Raw genomic sequence first — 14592 nt, 5'->3', positions numbered from 1 at the left:
AAAATGGGCCAAAGCATTCCAAAGCTTGCAAAACTCTGGTCTTTAGAGCTTTAGATCACACGGAAAAGGGGGATGCAGGCAGAGGATGGAAGACTCATTGCTGGAATTATTATTGCTAGAATATAGACAGCTCTGAAACCCTGAAATGATGCCATGAAGGCCGAAAGAATGATTATTTTTAAAAGAAAGGTCACATTTTTATTGCTGCGGTGTCTCTCCTGCCTGGCAGTGCGTTGGTGCTGCTGGACAGGTGGGCTCGCAGCGGGAGAAGTTCCCTTCACTGCGGGTTGCGTGTGGAGCAACCCGAAGGACAAAGCCTCATTCACTTCTTCATCTGTTTGCACCATCACTTGTCTCTGAACATCCTGCTGTTAATTGCTGAAGTTCAATAACCACACAGGCTGTCTGAAGGACCATGATGCTTTCCAGGTCACGTGGGTGTTTTCTCGTAAGCTGGGGCAAGGAGCAGTGTGTGAGATTTTTGGATTCTCTTCCTACACCAGGATGGGGCTGTGTGAAATTCAAGAGGACGAGTAGAGAGGGATGGGAGAAGAGAAAGAAAAGGGAGGACTTTGAGTCCTGCTTCCTTTTTCATGGTGCACAGAGGTGGCTGTAAAATACTTACCTTTTTCATGAGGGGGAGCGTGGAGCTTTCTGCTGGTCAATTGTTAGCCTGTTGAGAGCTTCAGTTTTAGTTTCACAAAGAACAGAAACGTTCGGTACCGAGGAGTGAGAATACTCAGAGCTCCTACAGTGAGGTGCCAGATCGGGTCTGGGGGTCGGGAAGGAAGCGCAGGCTGAGCTGATGCAGCCAAGAGGCTGGAGCGGGGCAGGAGCTGTTGAGGGCTGCAGGTTAGCAGCACACGTGGCCAGAAATATGCCAGCAATCCGAGAGTGTCGCCGGGATTATTTTTTTTTTCCCCCTCGTTAGAGAGCTTTTCTCATCGTTCATCAGAGACTCTGACTCAGGTTTAGTATCCCAGCCCTCCCGCTGCAAGCGCCAGAGCCCGTCAGTGCACACACTGCGCAGTGGAAGTGATCTCGAAGGAAAACAAGCCAAGGTGTGCTAGGCCGTTCCCCACAGTGATACAGAAACAGGGCAGCAGCACAGCCGTGCCCGCAGCAATCAAAAATCGCCCAGATTCTGATTGTTGTTTGTGAGTCCCGAGATGAGCACAGACCCTGTCATAACAGAGCACTGCAGAACCTGCTGCGAAGTACATGGTGGTCCCGAAATTAAACTCAAATCGGTCTGGACTTGCGAAGTTCTGCCGCTTTCCAGGGTTCTTAGTTTCCTTGGCATTTGGTGACAATGAAAGTTAGAGAACAATGGAAAAGGTACGTGAATTTTCTCAAGTGAAGAGATTATCAGGACACATCACTTACACCTTTTTCTGTTCACGCGTTGAATTGCAGAGCCTGTTGCAGGTTTTGCGTTATTATTTGATGACTAATTCCTATACATATATTCTCACTTACCAGTCATTTTTAAACTATTTGTTGGAAATACTGTTCTACGCAATGACTGAAATTTGAGTTGTCTCACCTGAACATCCTGCAACACATCTGTTTTCTTTTGCCTGTATATGAATATAATTTCCCGATTCAAATTTGCACTCTTTAAGAGTGTGCGTACAATATGCACAATTAGCTTGAAATATTCCTGAAAAAAATGACAGCTTGAGGATTAGTGCTGCTGAAAGCTCTTTTCCTGAAAGTCCATGGGTGAAGTGAATGAACAGGCAGTGTGGTGGCTGCTGTCTCTCACTGAGATGTCACGTTTGGGATTATTTTTTCAGTGTTGTCCCTAAAAAAGTTAACAATTTTCTTGAGACCAACACACAGAGGTGAAGAATTTCTGTATTCACAGTGACGGAGTAACACATACCCTTTTTTTTTTTTCCGATGCCAGGGAGAAATCAGAAAGAAAACCCACCACTGTTTTGCATTTCTGTTTCTAACAGGCTTTTATGTGAACAAGCAAAAAAGTGCTCCTTGTTTTCCATCTTTATCATTATGTAACATTTATCTGTATCTTCCCGGTAATGTCTAGTGCTTTTGCCACATAATTGCTTTGAAATTATAATAGGCCAACATTAAATATTTGACTTCTCAATACTTTTTACTTTCAGTAATGCTATCTTCCTGCTGCCTCGCGCCCCCCATTTCGATTCTGAATTAACAAGAAAGAAAATGCAAAATTGTTCCACACAAAGATAATTATCATAAAAATCTTTTATCCAAACCCCAGCCAAACACAGCAGACCCCTTATCACTGCAGGAATTTTGAGTAGGGCACTTGAACTCCTTTGAGATTCAAGTCTGGTAGATTAGCATGTAGATGCCACATAATTGTGTTCCCCTTGGTTTCTCTGAAAGCTATTAGGCACTGATTTATTTTTCTGTTACATTCCTGCTTTGTCCTGAGTGTTACTGATGGAACTTAAGATAGGCACATATAACCATAGATTTGACAAACAAGACATAGAGAACAGGCAGCAATTTTTTTGTAACTGGGTTTTTCTTTTCTTTTTATCCCCTTCTCCCTGTAAGACACTGGAGTAGCAACCTTTTTTTGAAGGGCAGTATTTTCATGTGTGGTGCTTAAAGAAAGAAGAAAACTTCAATGAGAACTTGTTTTGAAGGGCAATATTTTTATTTTTGGTGCTTAAAGAGGAAAAAAAAAAAAAAAAAAAAAAGACTTTAATGAACCTGAAGTCTACAAGCTGGGAGTCTGATATAAAGACACAAAATAGATATCAGGTCTTCTTAGTCCAGGCCTGAGCCTCCTGTTACTTTGGTTTCATTTTTGCAGGGTGATGGTCTGGCCCTTAGTCTGCAGGTCAGTCCCTTTCCCTGCAGAGGTATTCACTGAGGATCTGATCTCTGAGCTTCCCAAGTTCAGGAACGGGCATGCCGGAGCAATGGGTGTTGGATTCTGGTGTGATAGAATTGACTTCTCTGCCAGCCAGTCGGTTCTTCCTCTGTTTAACCTGTCTGAGCACCAGAATGGTCTTTGCAACCAGTGGCAACATGTATAATAGGTGACTACAAGGCTTTTAATCGTCTTTTTGTCAGTTCTATAATTCTCCTTTTCAATAAAAATTTCTTTTTCCCAACCCCAAATATTCCGAAGCACATGCATTTCTTTTCTTATCATCCATCTTTTCTACCTGTGAAAAAGCTGTTGGGTTTGATGATGGAAGAGGAATGTTGTTGTCACTGAAGCACAAGACTCTACAAAATAGCGAGATTTTTTTTCCGATTTAGTGACGTGCAAGGGCTAGAGCTGTAAAATCTGTGCGGCTCTGAAAGTATGCAAACGCCAAAGCGAAAAATGCACATGCCTCAGCTGAGCTGTCTTGTTTCTTACATTGCTTAATCAAAGTCTGATAGGGCAGCTCCTCAGCTTGTGTGGGCGCCAGCTTCTGCCGACTGAGGGTCACGTTCCATTGTGGGTGATTCCTGTGACATCTGTAGTTCTGCTGACAAAGGACAAGGAGAATTAGAAGCAAAATCTCTTTTCTAACAGTTATTACTGAGGCTATTAATGTACTTCATCTGTCTGCCTACTCTCCTAGAAATCTCCTAGAAGGGACAAAAATACGGTATTGATAAAACAGGTGGGCTCTATCAGGTTGTATACTGGGCGAGGGGGTGCTTGCGAGTTGTCCATCTTTAGTAAATTAATCTCCATGGGTAGTTCTCCAGACTCAAAGTGGATTTCTGGTTCCTAGAGGATAGTTTGGGCAAAATAAGATACAACTAATGATGTAAATCTCAAACTGAAGTAGGAAGAATTTAGTATGGATTTGCAGACGGTGTTTTGATGCATTTTCTCTGAAGTCAAGAGAAGAAGAGAAAAAAAAAAAAAATCAGTTTCCTCCGTTCCAAGTTTTGAGGTCTGGGGAATTGCCAGTTTGAGCTGGAGGGGTGCTGGGAGTTCCGCAGGAGCTTCGGGAGAGGTGAAGGCCCCGGGGTGTTCCCGGTCCCAAGGGCTCTCAGTCCCTTCTGCAAAAGCCTCCTCACGTGGAGCCATCACCGTATTTACAAACCAGCAAAGAGGGGAAGCATCGGATTTGCGGGGTGAATTCTGAGGTAGACAAGCACCTTGCCAGAGCAGTTGCACGTTATCTGGAGTCAGTGAGGGATTTATCCTGTTATTCCACAGTTCAGCGGGCTGGTGAGTCACACGAACTGCTGTCCCACGTACGTCTCCAGGAGTCGAAAACAACAAAAGTGAGGTCATGTTTGTTAGTGGCAGTGACACTTCTGAGTACAGCTTGACGTCTGAGCCTCTGAAAACTGAATGTCGTAGCAGATGAACACTTGTTTCAGAGCTGACGTGAGTTCGTTAATGACGAGGAGAGATGGCATGATGAGATTATTGCCTCAGCCCAGGCTCTGCGTGCGTCCGGGTCACTTGATGCTGTCAGGCTTGTCTCCTCTCACCCGAGGTACAGACGTGTGGAGGGGGAAAAGGCACCTGAACACACCTAACCACAGCCCTTGCCCCTCCTCTCTTGCTGCTTTCACACTAAGGATGTTTTCAGTCCACAAACGTGCAGATGCAGTCTTAAATTTTGCTAGGTAACACTGGATGCTTCGTGCTGTTGTTACCAGTAAGATGCAATAACAAGACATACCCCGATACTACAATTATTTATTTTTTTTTTCCCCCCTCATAAAAAGTAGTTTGGATTATTTTAACGGTAGGTTTTACACAGTCTCTCAAGGTAGTGGTACTCTGCCAGGTAGTTTTTTATATCCTGATTTCTAGGTTTCCCTCCCCAGGTACGTAAGACACATGAGATACATATTGGTGCTGTTCTACAAAATGCTTGTAAACAGAATTTCTCTAGGGAGTAGAACAGAGCCTGATCCACTTCATCATGAGGCTGCTGATAGCCATTTCAGAGTGAGTTGAAATGGGAAAGATATGGGTATTTTCTTCCCTTAGGTCCAATTTTTTAGCCAAAATCCCCTTTCCCCCCACAAAGGAAAATGTTGACCTGCTGGATTTTTTTAATTTTTTTTTTTTTTACATCCTTCCCTTCTGCGGTTCAGGAAATCCTACAGCATCTCTGTGTTTTATTCATTCCGTATGTAACTGGTGTGTAGCACTACTAGACGCGCTGCTTGGATCAACAGCAAGGCTTCGCTGATTGTTTCGTGGTGATATTTTCTTTTTTAGCTGTGCTTGACTTTTTCCAGTTTGTGGGCATGTCGCTACTTTCCGTGTAGGTGTTGGACCACTTTGGGTTTCATCTGCCTACATAGCTTGCTGTAGCAGCTTATGGGATCTTGTCTTTCTTAGTCACCGCAGCAGCGAGTCGCAGACTCCCCGGTGTGCAGGGGCACGGGTCGAAAACCACAGCCTGAGTTTAAATAAGCTGCATTGAGAGAAACAGAGAAAGGAGATTATTGCCCGAGTGCAGGCGGGGAGGCGGCGGTCGCTGGGTGTGACGCTGCCTGCGCTTGTGCTCGCGTCGCGCTTTTAACCCTGATTTATATAAAACACCATTTCAGGCCTTAAAGCACAGCCTAAGTGGTTGTAGTTGTGAAAAACTTTGGGCAGACAAGTGCACGGGGTAGTCTGAACCAAGGGTTTGCTGGAAGGGCTCCAGGCAGGGAGGGCGGGTGCGCCCGCGTCCTGCCCCGGCGTCCCCTTCCCGCAGCCCCGGCACAGCGCTGCCCTTCGCCTGCAGCTCTTACAGTATTTCCACTCTTCCCTCTGGGCGAACGCGTTTTACCACAAGCTTTCCTTTTGCAAGTGAAGTTATCAGAAAAAGAGAACAGAACTTCACAGGGAAGAGAGCGCTGGAGGCCGGAGGAAGAGGGCAGAGGAGGCCGGGAAAATGCGGCACCGGTGACCGAGTGGTGGCGGGGAAGCTGCTGCTCCCGGCTGGCGGCTGGGTGGGGGAACCCGGAGCTGTCCCCATTCCCGCGCAGAGGTTGTTCTCCTGGAAAATTTACAGCTCTGAGCTGATTGTTTGGCTTGGCACTATGGTCAGGATGCTGCCTTGTAAACTTAATAATAGCTGCCCTCTTTTTAATTTGTTTGACCTTGACTACAATAATTTATTATGTGCATTAGATTTTTTTTTAAAAAAAAAAAAAAAAAGAAAAAAACAAAAGCACAACAACAAAGAATTCGGCTCCCTTTTCCTTCTTCCATGGTACTCTGGTTTTGCACTGCTCGGGTCTGACGGCGCGCTGTGCTGCTGCAGCTGTGTGGGATGAGTTAAGAGGGAACATTAGACAGACCTTGTCTTAGAAAGGAGCTTCTCCAGGTTTGTGCTGTGGCGATTTGCTTTTCCCAGTATCTGTCTCTGTACGAGCGTGGTTTGTCCCTTTTTTCCCCTGGCAGCCCCCTTGGAGGAAAAGCTCGTTCATATTTTCAAAAACCCTCACTGCAAACAAACACAGTGCTCCAGAATAGCCCCGGTATTTTGTGTATCTGCTAATTCCTGTCGGTCTCTATGTCTCGGCAGAGGCCAGGACACAAAGAAAACAAGATCTCTCCTGGTCGTGTGCATTTTTTTTTTTTTTTTTTTTTACTTAATGCTTAAAGTGAAAGCAGTCTGCTGGCACAGCCTACCTTGGTTTCTCTCTCCTGTCACTTACAAATTTCCTCTGTGTTTGATAGATCCTCACAGAATATTACCCTTTCTGTACAAGCCCAGTGTTGGGTAGAATAATTAGACTTGCTTGAACTTCCTGGTCCACAAGTCAGAATCCTGTTCTGTGTCTCTTGTAGAAGAGCACACGTTTCGCTGCGAGGACTGTGATGAGCTTTTCCAGTCGAAGCTGGACCTGCGGCGACACAAGAAGTACGCCTGCAGCGCCGTCAGCTCGCTCTACGACACCCTGAACGACGAGATCAAGCAAGAAGGTCTTGGAGATGGACAGGTCCATGAGTGCAAAGACTGTGAGAGGATGTTCCCCAATAAATACAGGTACTGGAAAACTGCCGGGCCCTCCTCCGGCCTGCCCCTCGCCCCTGCTGCTGCGCGGTCCCGCCCGACGCTGGGAACTGGGGGACCGAGGGGGGAGCTGGGCAGCTCGGGGCGATGGGATGTGCCTTTCCCATCCCCACAGGGTTCGGGGGGGTCATTTCAGGGTCCTTCAGCGTCATTAGCTGTTGGACAGCATTTTATTTCCCCTTGATTTCATAGACCTGACAGCTTTTCCTCACTCACTGGTAGAAGCATCCACAGATTATTGGCAATATGAAGTTTTGTTGGTTGTTTTATGAATTCCCTGTGACTTTTTCAGACCTGGTTAGTGTCTCTGCAGCAGCTGCTCGTGTGATCTGCTTCTGAGGGAAAAAAGTGGTATTAATTCTCCCAATACTCGCATGAAGACTTTACTGTATGTAATTCTTGGTTGTTTGAGATCAGTGGGTACAGAGAGGCGCTGTTACGCTAAGAAATCTTAATGTGGTCAGCACCTCCTATTTGATTTTGCAGAAGCAATTAAAAAAATTCTATTCCCATCACATTTTCAGTTTTTTTCTGAATGAAAATACTCACGAAGAAATTCTGTGTTCACCAATCATTTTTGTAATAGAAATGTGAAAAGGAAAAAAAGAAGATAGAATATTCTCCAGCTCATAATATTGGCAATAATTATTCAATTATTATTATTGCTATTCTAAGGCAACTTTAAACAAGAATTGAACTTTTTTTCAAAAAGGAAAACTTCTTTGGCCCAGTAAGCTTTAACTGAAAATTTGCATCTTTCAAGCATAATGTGATATAATCAAATGCAGCTTTAAAGCAGAGATCTTTGAGATTTCCGATTCATTTGCAATGTGGGACTCAAATGGTTAAATAGCAGGAGCCAGCTTTAAAAAGTTGAGGGTTTTTAAAATCATTCTAGGATTGTGTTTATTTGCATCCTAAGCTTTTAGCTCTTGGGCTGTATTTTCAAGGTTTTCTCACAGCATAAGGACTAGAGTTTTATGTTTACCAGAGGCTGAAGGTCTCACATTCTCATTTCACTTCTCAGATGAACAAACAGCACGCACAGCAAGTTTTGTTATAAAATTGGGAGAACTGGCAATCCTCTGTCATGCACTGTATAAAGCAGAGCAAAAACATTTGAGCTCAAAGCCTCTTTCATTTCTGTTATAAAACACGATGTTCACAGGCATTAGTCATTTTGAACTTAATTATGTTGTTACTTTCAGATCTTTTATCTAGGTGAGTAAGTGAAGAAAAAAAATCTATTTTAAAAAATGTAGAGAAAGATGAAACGTAAAGAACATTCCACTAGTTTATCTGTATAAAAAAGAGCTTGGCTCTTGGCTGTGTTGTGGGCGTTTTAAAAGTTGATAATAGATACTGTCTGCCAGTGATACCTGTGTGGTGGTTCTGTTAGCACAGCTTGATTTGTTCCTCGCCTTGCGTCTCTGCGTCGGCTACTTTTGCTCAGATCCTAGGAGGCTGCAATTCAATTCATTCTTTTACCTGACAAGGAAAGGACAACTGCCTTTAAATGTTTTAAATACTTATGATTTTTGTAGAAATTCCACTTTTTTTTCTCTCTCTAGCTGTGTTAGAAACTTTCTCTTTTGCTTCCAGCACTCTGTAGTTTTTATGTTAGTAGGAAATACCCTTTAGAAATGTATATGGCATCTCCTTTTTCTGACATCTGTGTCCTGGCTCCCCTTGGCGGCCTGGAGTGGCACCGTGTCCATTTTGAAAGGGGTTGAGAGAAGCAGAAAAACTTTCAGTCCCTTTTCCCTTCAGTGATTACTTATCCCCGGGAGTAAGACGTTCAGTCATCTGGTGAAGCCAACTGTAGGTGTCCAAATGATGTGGCTGAGTTAAGGTCCCAGTTTCCCTGGGTTTCTGGAGGAGTGGGTAAGACAGAGCGTGACTGGGTTGGAGACTTGGCTCCCCTTGGGGCACGGCTCCGTGGCCAGCAGCGCTGGCGGGGGAGCAGAGGCTCCCGGAGCACGCCCTGCTCCTGAGTGTTTGTAAGGCAAAAGGGACAAGCAAATGACTTGTTCAAACTCAGATCGAAAACTTCTGGAAGGGCCAAGGACAGGACACCAGGTATACAAGCCCTGTCCTGAGTTATTTTCAGGACCTTCTCCTGTTTTGATTCTTCAAAACCATCACTCCTCACTGTCACTTTACAGACCTTGTAATTAAGAAAGAAGCGTGGCAGAGCATTTACTGATCGTCAGTGTGATCAACAGAAATATCTCGAGCGTGAGGCAAAAGCCCGCGTGTGTGCTAGCACGGATTCCCAATTTTTGAGCAGCAGTAGGTGACGGAGAGGCCTTTTCCAGGTATTTCCAGCTGAACTTGGATGGAAAGTCTCCAAGTCACGAGCCATGGACCTTGGAAAATGCTTGGAGTTGTGATAGGGGCTCCTGGGCTCATTGGACACGTGGCCTTTTAGACGGCTGATTCCCACCGTTTGGGTTTGGGGTTTTCAGCAGCAGCGTGGCCATTCGGTGTGCTGCAGGCTGATGGATTTAGTGGAGCTGGGAGAGAATGTCCACGTCTGTCCCTCCCCCATCAATCTGCTGCATTTTAGGTACTGAGAAAGCCACAAAAGCACAGAATATATCCAGCTTACCTAGATGGTCTTATAATTTTTCAGAAGTTAATACAGATCAAATCAAGAGTGCCACTGGGGAACTGAAATTGAGCATTTAGCAGCTGACTAAATAAATAAATGTTTTGCTAATCCCAGTAGGTACTTGCCTCTAAACAGCATATTAGTTTGTCCATATTTGCTCTAAATAAACTCATAAATCACAGTTAACAGGAACGTAGTTTTGTACATGTGTATGAAAGGTATATATTTCTTTGCACGTGTAAAAAATTTTGTAGTGTTAGGAACACCACTGCTTTAGCAAAATGAAAATTGCTTCTTTAAAATTAGTGGATTGGTGGTTTATAAGGGGCATGTTCATGAATATTAACTGTCTGACTCGAAGAGAAGAGGAGGTTCTTCAGGGAGTAGCAAGCTGGAGGCTGCTTAGCTTCGTGTGGAGAGTTGCGGGGCAGGTCGCAGTCCCCGAGGCCGCTTGGGATGAAGCCACCTTCCCCAGAGTCGCCCTTGCGAGCGCCCTCCGGCCACAAAGGTGTCGGTGCAGTTGGCCCTTACACTGGGAATTTCGGGCAGGAGCCTGCTGGTGCCTGTCAGCAGAAGTCCCCCAGGTTTCCCCATCCCTCAGGCCCTGTGGAAATGCCCAGGGGTTACCTGCTGTGACATCGTCCTGTAGCGTTTACTAATGAAGACTGGCAGGATTTTCCAGTAGTGTTTAGTTTGAACGTTCCTGTAAAAGTGTAGAGCTGTGCTTTGAAGTTCCATAGGAACGGTTTCATATCGATCTGCGGGGATTTCAGGCAGTAGCAGATTTCACATAGGTTTGTCCTTCAGCAGAGTTCACGTAAGGGAAGTTAAAGTTACACGGAAGCTAAAGTACACGGAAGGCAGCAAAGGACGCGGATTTTCCCCCTCTCTTTCTCAGGGCTGGCCGGGGAAGCGCAGGGTCTCTGCCCGCTCAGTCGTTCCACAGCGCTCACATTTCGGCAGAACAACGGCCCAGGCCCCGCAGCGGCCCCGCTCCCACCGCCGGTGGCTTCCCCGGGACGTCACCCCGGCTCGGTGGCCAGCGGCACGTCGATGCGCGGGGACGGTGCTCCGATGTGGGGAAACGGAGCACCCGGTGCCTTTCTCTGAAACCCGTCCCTGCCGTGGCCCTGCTCCAGCAGCCACTTTGGTTTGCCATCATCCTCCTGGCTTGGGAGAGGCTGCCAGTTGGCAGAAGTTGAAATTGCCGAGTTAAGTAATCAAAGATGTCTGACATTTAGAAGTGAAATGTGTTTGCACCTTATCATGTTTCTTTCCAATGTTAAGTTGCTGTGTTCTGGGAAGCTGTGGGCTGTGTGCCCATGAAAACGGCAACGTGATAGTCTCAGCAGCAACAGCTAATATCTTGTCTTTCCCTGTGGGGATGCCATAGGAGTCTTGGTCACAAAGTGCTCATTTTTCCCTTCAGGAACCTGCAGGGTCAGGTCTGGTTTTACCTTCCTTTTCCCTCTTGTAAATGGACTCGGGTATTTAATAAGAAATATCATAAAACACAGCGACATTTTGAGGCAGACGAGGGCAGCTTCCATCTGTGACATAAATGCCAAAAACCGAAATGGGATTTGCGTGTCGCCGCACCTCTCATGGTTGCTGAGCTGCTCTCCTCCTCTCCACAAAGGCTTCTGCGGCGGCAGCTCCTTCTGGAAACCCCCGCAGACCCCCCGGGCTCGCAGCCTCTTTCCCTGTCGCCATCTCTCATCGCATCTCGGTGTTTCACCCCCCCCTGGTTCGGGGCAGGAGTTCTGTAGCCGTGCTTGGCAGGAGCTGCCGGCCCTGGGCCCTGCTCACTGCCGCCCAGGCCTGCTCAGCTCAGCTCGGCTCAGCTCGGCTCAGCTCAGCTCAACTCAGCTCAGCTCGGCTCAGCTCAGCTCGGCTCAGCTCAGCCCGTCTCTCTCCCCCAGCCTGGAGCAGCACATGGTGATCCACACCGAGGAGAGGGAGTACAAGTGCGACCAGTGTCCCAAGGCCTTCAACTGGAAATCCAACCTGATTCGTCACCAGATGTCTCACGACAGCGGGAAACGGTTTGAATGTGAAAACTGCGTGAAGGTACGGCCGGGGGCACGGGGCAGCTCTGCCTGGGGAGGGCTCCGGCACCGGGGGGACGGGGTCCGGAGGACGTTCGGTGGCCCGGGCGGGGTGAAGAGAGGGACGGGCGCTCGCAGCTCAGCCTGGGCGCGCAGCTGCGCCTTGCCGAGCCCCAGCAGGTCTGGGGGCTTTTCCCGGGTGTCGGAGCTGCGGCCGGGGCGCAGAGCAGCCCCACGCTCCTCAGGCCAGGAGCGGCGCTGACAAACACCCCAAAGCAACAGCCGAGCTTCCCACATCTCCTCCTCTCCCTCCTGCTCTGGTCCCCTCGCTCAAGGCGTTTTCTCTTTCAGGTGTTTACGGACCCCAGCAACCTCCAGCGGCACATCCGCTCCCAGCACGTTGGCGCACGGGCCCACGCCTGCCCCGACTGCGGCAAAACCTTCGCCACCTCGTCTGGCCTCAAACAGCACAAGCACATTCACAGCACTGTCAAACCTTTCATATGTAAGTTGTCACGGCCATCACAGAGCTCTGGCTTTTGCTATAATTGCACATATCCTGCAGGGCCCCCCAGTACTAGCTGTCCCTCTGTGAGCCGCCGCTGTAATTTTATAGGTCAGAGCACAAGATGAAATTCCGCAGCAATTTTTTTTCTTTTTTTTTTTTTTTTTTTTTTTTTTTTATGCTCCCTGTTTTTTCAGTAAACATTCATGGCAGTTTTTGACTTTCTTGACAAGTTAAAAGCTGAGTCTCTCAGCAGTCCTCGCGATGCCATTTTCTCATATCTTTTCTTTCTCTCGTCTTTTTTTTTCCTTAATAATTTTTGAACGTTCATTGTTGGTGACATAAATAAATAGCTGACACAGCCTGATCGAAATGTTTTTTCAGGGGTGCCTCAAATCCCACAGCCATTGTAAAGAATTTGGAATAGTCACAGAGATGAGAAGAAGGTGTTTTTTAAAAAGAGTTTTTTCCGTCTTTATTTACGGTGTCTTTCATCTAGATCATGCTTGGAAGCCAAATAAATAGCAGGTTAACTGTGTCCTTAGTGCTGTCTTTAGGGGAATGTTTCCAAAAGGGCATTTTCTCTTGAGAGCCATTCATCTCATTTCTTGTCATTCTCAGGGTTGTATATTTTTTTAATTGACACGGCACCTATTGGATTTTGATAACTGTGCAGAAAAGTGGATTGTGTCACAACAAAGCTATAGAAACTTTAGGGACTCCTTCCTGACACTCTTTAGAAAGCACAGTTCAAGCACGGAACAGAATCTGTGTTTGATTCCAGGCTTTGATGTTACGAGAGAGAAGCCACTGAACCCACTTCTGCCTTTTTTTCCCTATTGGTATAATGGGAACAGTATGCAAGAGTGTCCTGGGAGACTCGTTTCCTTAATGTGTTCTGAGATAATCAGATGGGTGTCGGTGGAGGAAGAAGAAATACTCTTGTTGCTCATGTTGATGCAATCTTTCATTTGATGACGGGCACATGAAAGAGATAATTTGAATCTCATAGTACTGCTGCGGTGAGATGAATGATTTCTTCTCATAATCTCCTCACTCTCACCTCATAAGAATTAGGGAGTTGTCAGTCTAAATCAGCGTGTAAAACAACTTGAGACTGATTCTGCCTGGTTCACATGTGCCAGGTGGAGTCACGTGCACGAATATGGAATCCATTAGCGACGTCAGGGGAGCCTGAGGCAGGACGCACGGGCAAGTTTTTCTTTCCTGGTCAGTGGAAGAAAAGGGTTTGTGTGCCTGTGTGTGTTCGTTACAGTACTACACTTTCTTTTAAAAAAATCCCAAACTGTAGCTTTGTCAGCACAGAACGCAGAACAGCAAGAGAGGACGGTACATGAGACGTTACTGAATTGTTGTATAACCGGAGACTTAAACAAAACTTCTCCATTTTCCCTGTTTTAGAATGATGCTGTGAGCTCTTACACTCATAGCTGTTTTCTTTAGGGAATTTTGTGCAGAATCATATATATCTAGCAACTCTTCCTGGGGTGGAAAAATAGAAAAAAAGGAACCTGATTCCCTTGGAAGACTTCGCTTTTGGTATCCTTAGTCTTCTCAGAAAGTTGTGGTATCCTTAGTCTTCTCACAAGCCACATGGGAACAGTATAACTTCTTTTTTTGTAATATTGTGAACATATACAATAAAAATAACACAAACAGCACAGTGGTGAGCCAGTGAAAACTGCCAGAAAGGGCACTCAGTGGTGACACAATCTGCTGAAGCAGATTAGCCATTTATCATAAACTTTTGTGTGTCTTCTAGACCACTGTATAGCGTCCCTTGGCACATGGCAAGGGAGACGGTTAAAATTAGAAAGGGGTAATTTTGTTCTGGAAAGAAAAATATGCAAACATCTTTTAAAGAAATCCACCCAAAAGTGACGTTTCTTCAGATATTATTAGTAGTTGGAGAGGGAGCTCACTCGTAGTCTCCTTACACGTGGAAGCCTTTGCACCTGCCCGTCCCTTTGGAGACACACGGTCGCTCCCCCAGGCCTGAGGCCGCTGGCTTCGTGCAGACAGGCAGGACAAGAAAAATACTCGCCCGTTCCAGGGCCAAGGGTCAAGTGGTTAAAGTAGCATCAAACCCGAGACAGGCAGCGGTGAGCTGGCTGAAATTCCTGTAGAAACAGACACTGTTCTACCTAACAGACTGTAAGCTTTATGGAAAATAAACTGGGCAGTGTTTCCTTTAAGAACTCTGCTGAGATATTTTTTAGAAAACATTTTAAAATGAAGTAAAAAACCTAAATCAACCCTTACGTTGAAAATCTAAGGTAGCTAAAATAATACATGCAGCAGCCGTAAGGCTGTACGTATGCAGGAATAGTAGTTCAGGAGAACCAACCGAGTTTTTAAGGTTTGTTTGCCAAAAACCAAGGGTGGCTTTAGCATATGGATTTGAAAAAGCCGTTCCCC

General features: G+C 46.0%; 1 protein-coding gene across 1 annotated transcript in view; it reads left to right on the top strand.

Moving 5' to 3' along the window:
• Positions 1-14592, top strand: part of PRDM16 (PR/SET domain 16) — a 341589-nt gene that overhangs the window by 295846 nt on the left and 31151 nt on the right. The window contains exons 6-8 of the mRNA XM_074924608.1: positions 6761-6959; positions 11523-11670; positions 12000-12153. Of these exons, the coding sequence (XP_074780709.1) occupies positions 6761-6959; positions 11523-11670; positions 12000-12153 (501 nt within the window). The remainder of the gene's footprint in view (positions 1-6760; positions 6960-11522; positions 11671-11999; positions 12154-14592) is intronic.

The sequence above is a fragment of the Athene noctua genome, chromosome 22, assembly GCF_965140245.1.
Source record: "Athene noctua chromosome 22, bAthNoc1.hap1.1, whole genome shotgun sequence".
Taxonomy (NCBI): Eukaryota; Metazoa; Chordata; class Aves; order Strigiformes; family Strigidae; genus Athene; species Athene noctua.
The sequence above is the reverse complement of the archived record's forward strand: the minus strand, read 5'-3'. Positions and strand labels throughout refer to the sequence as shown.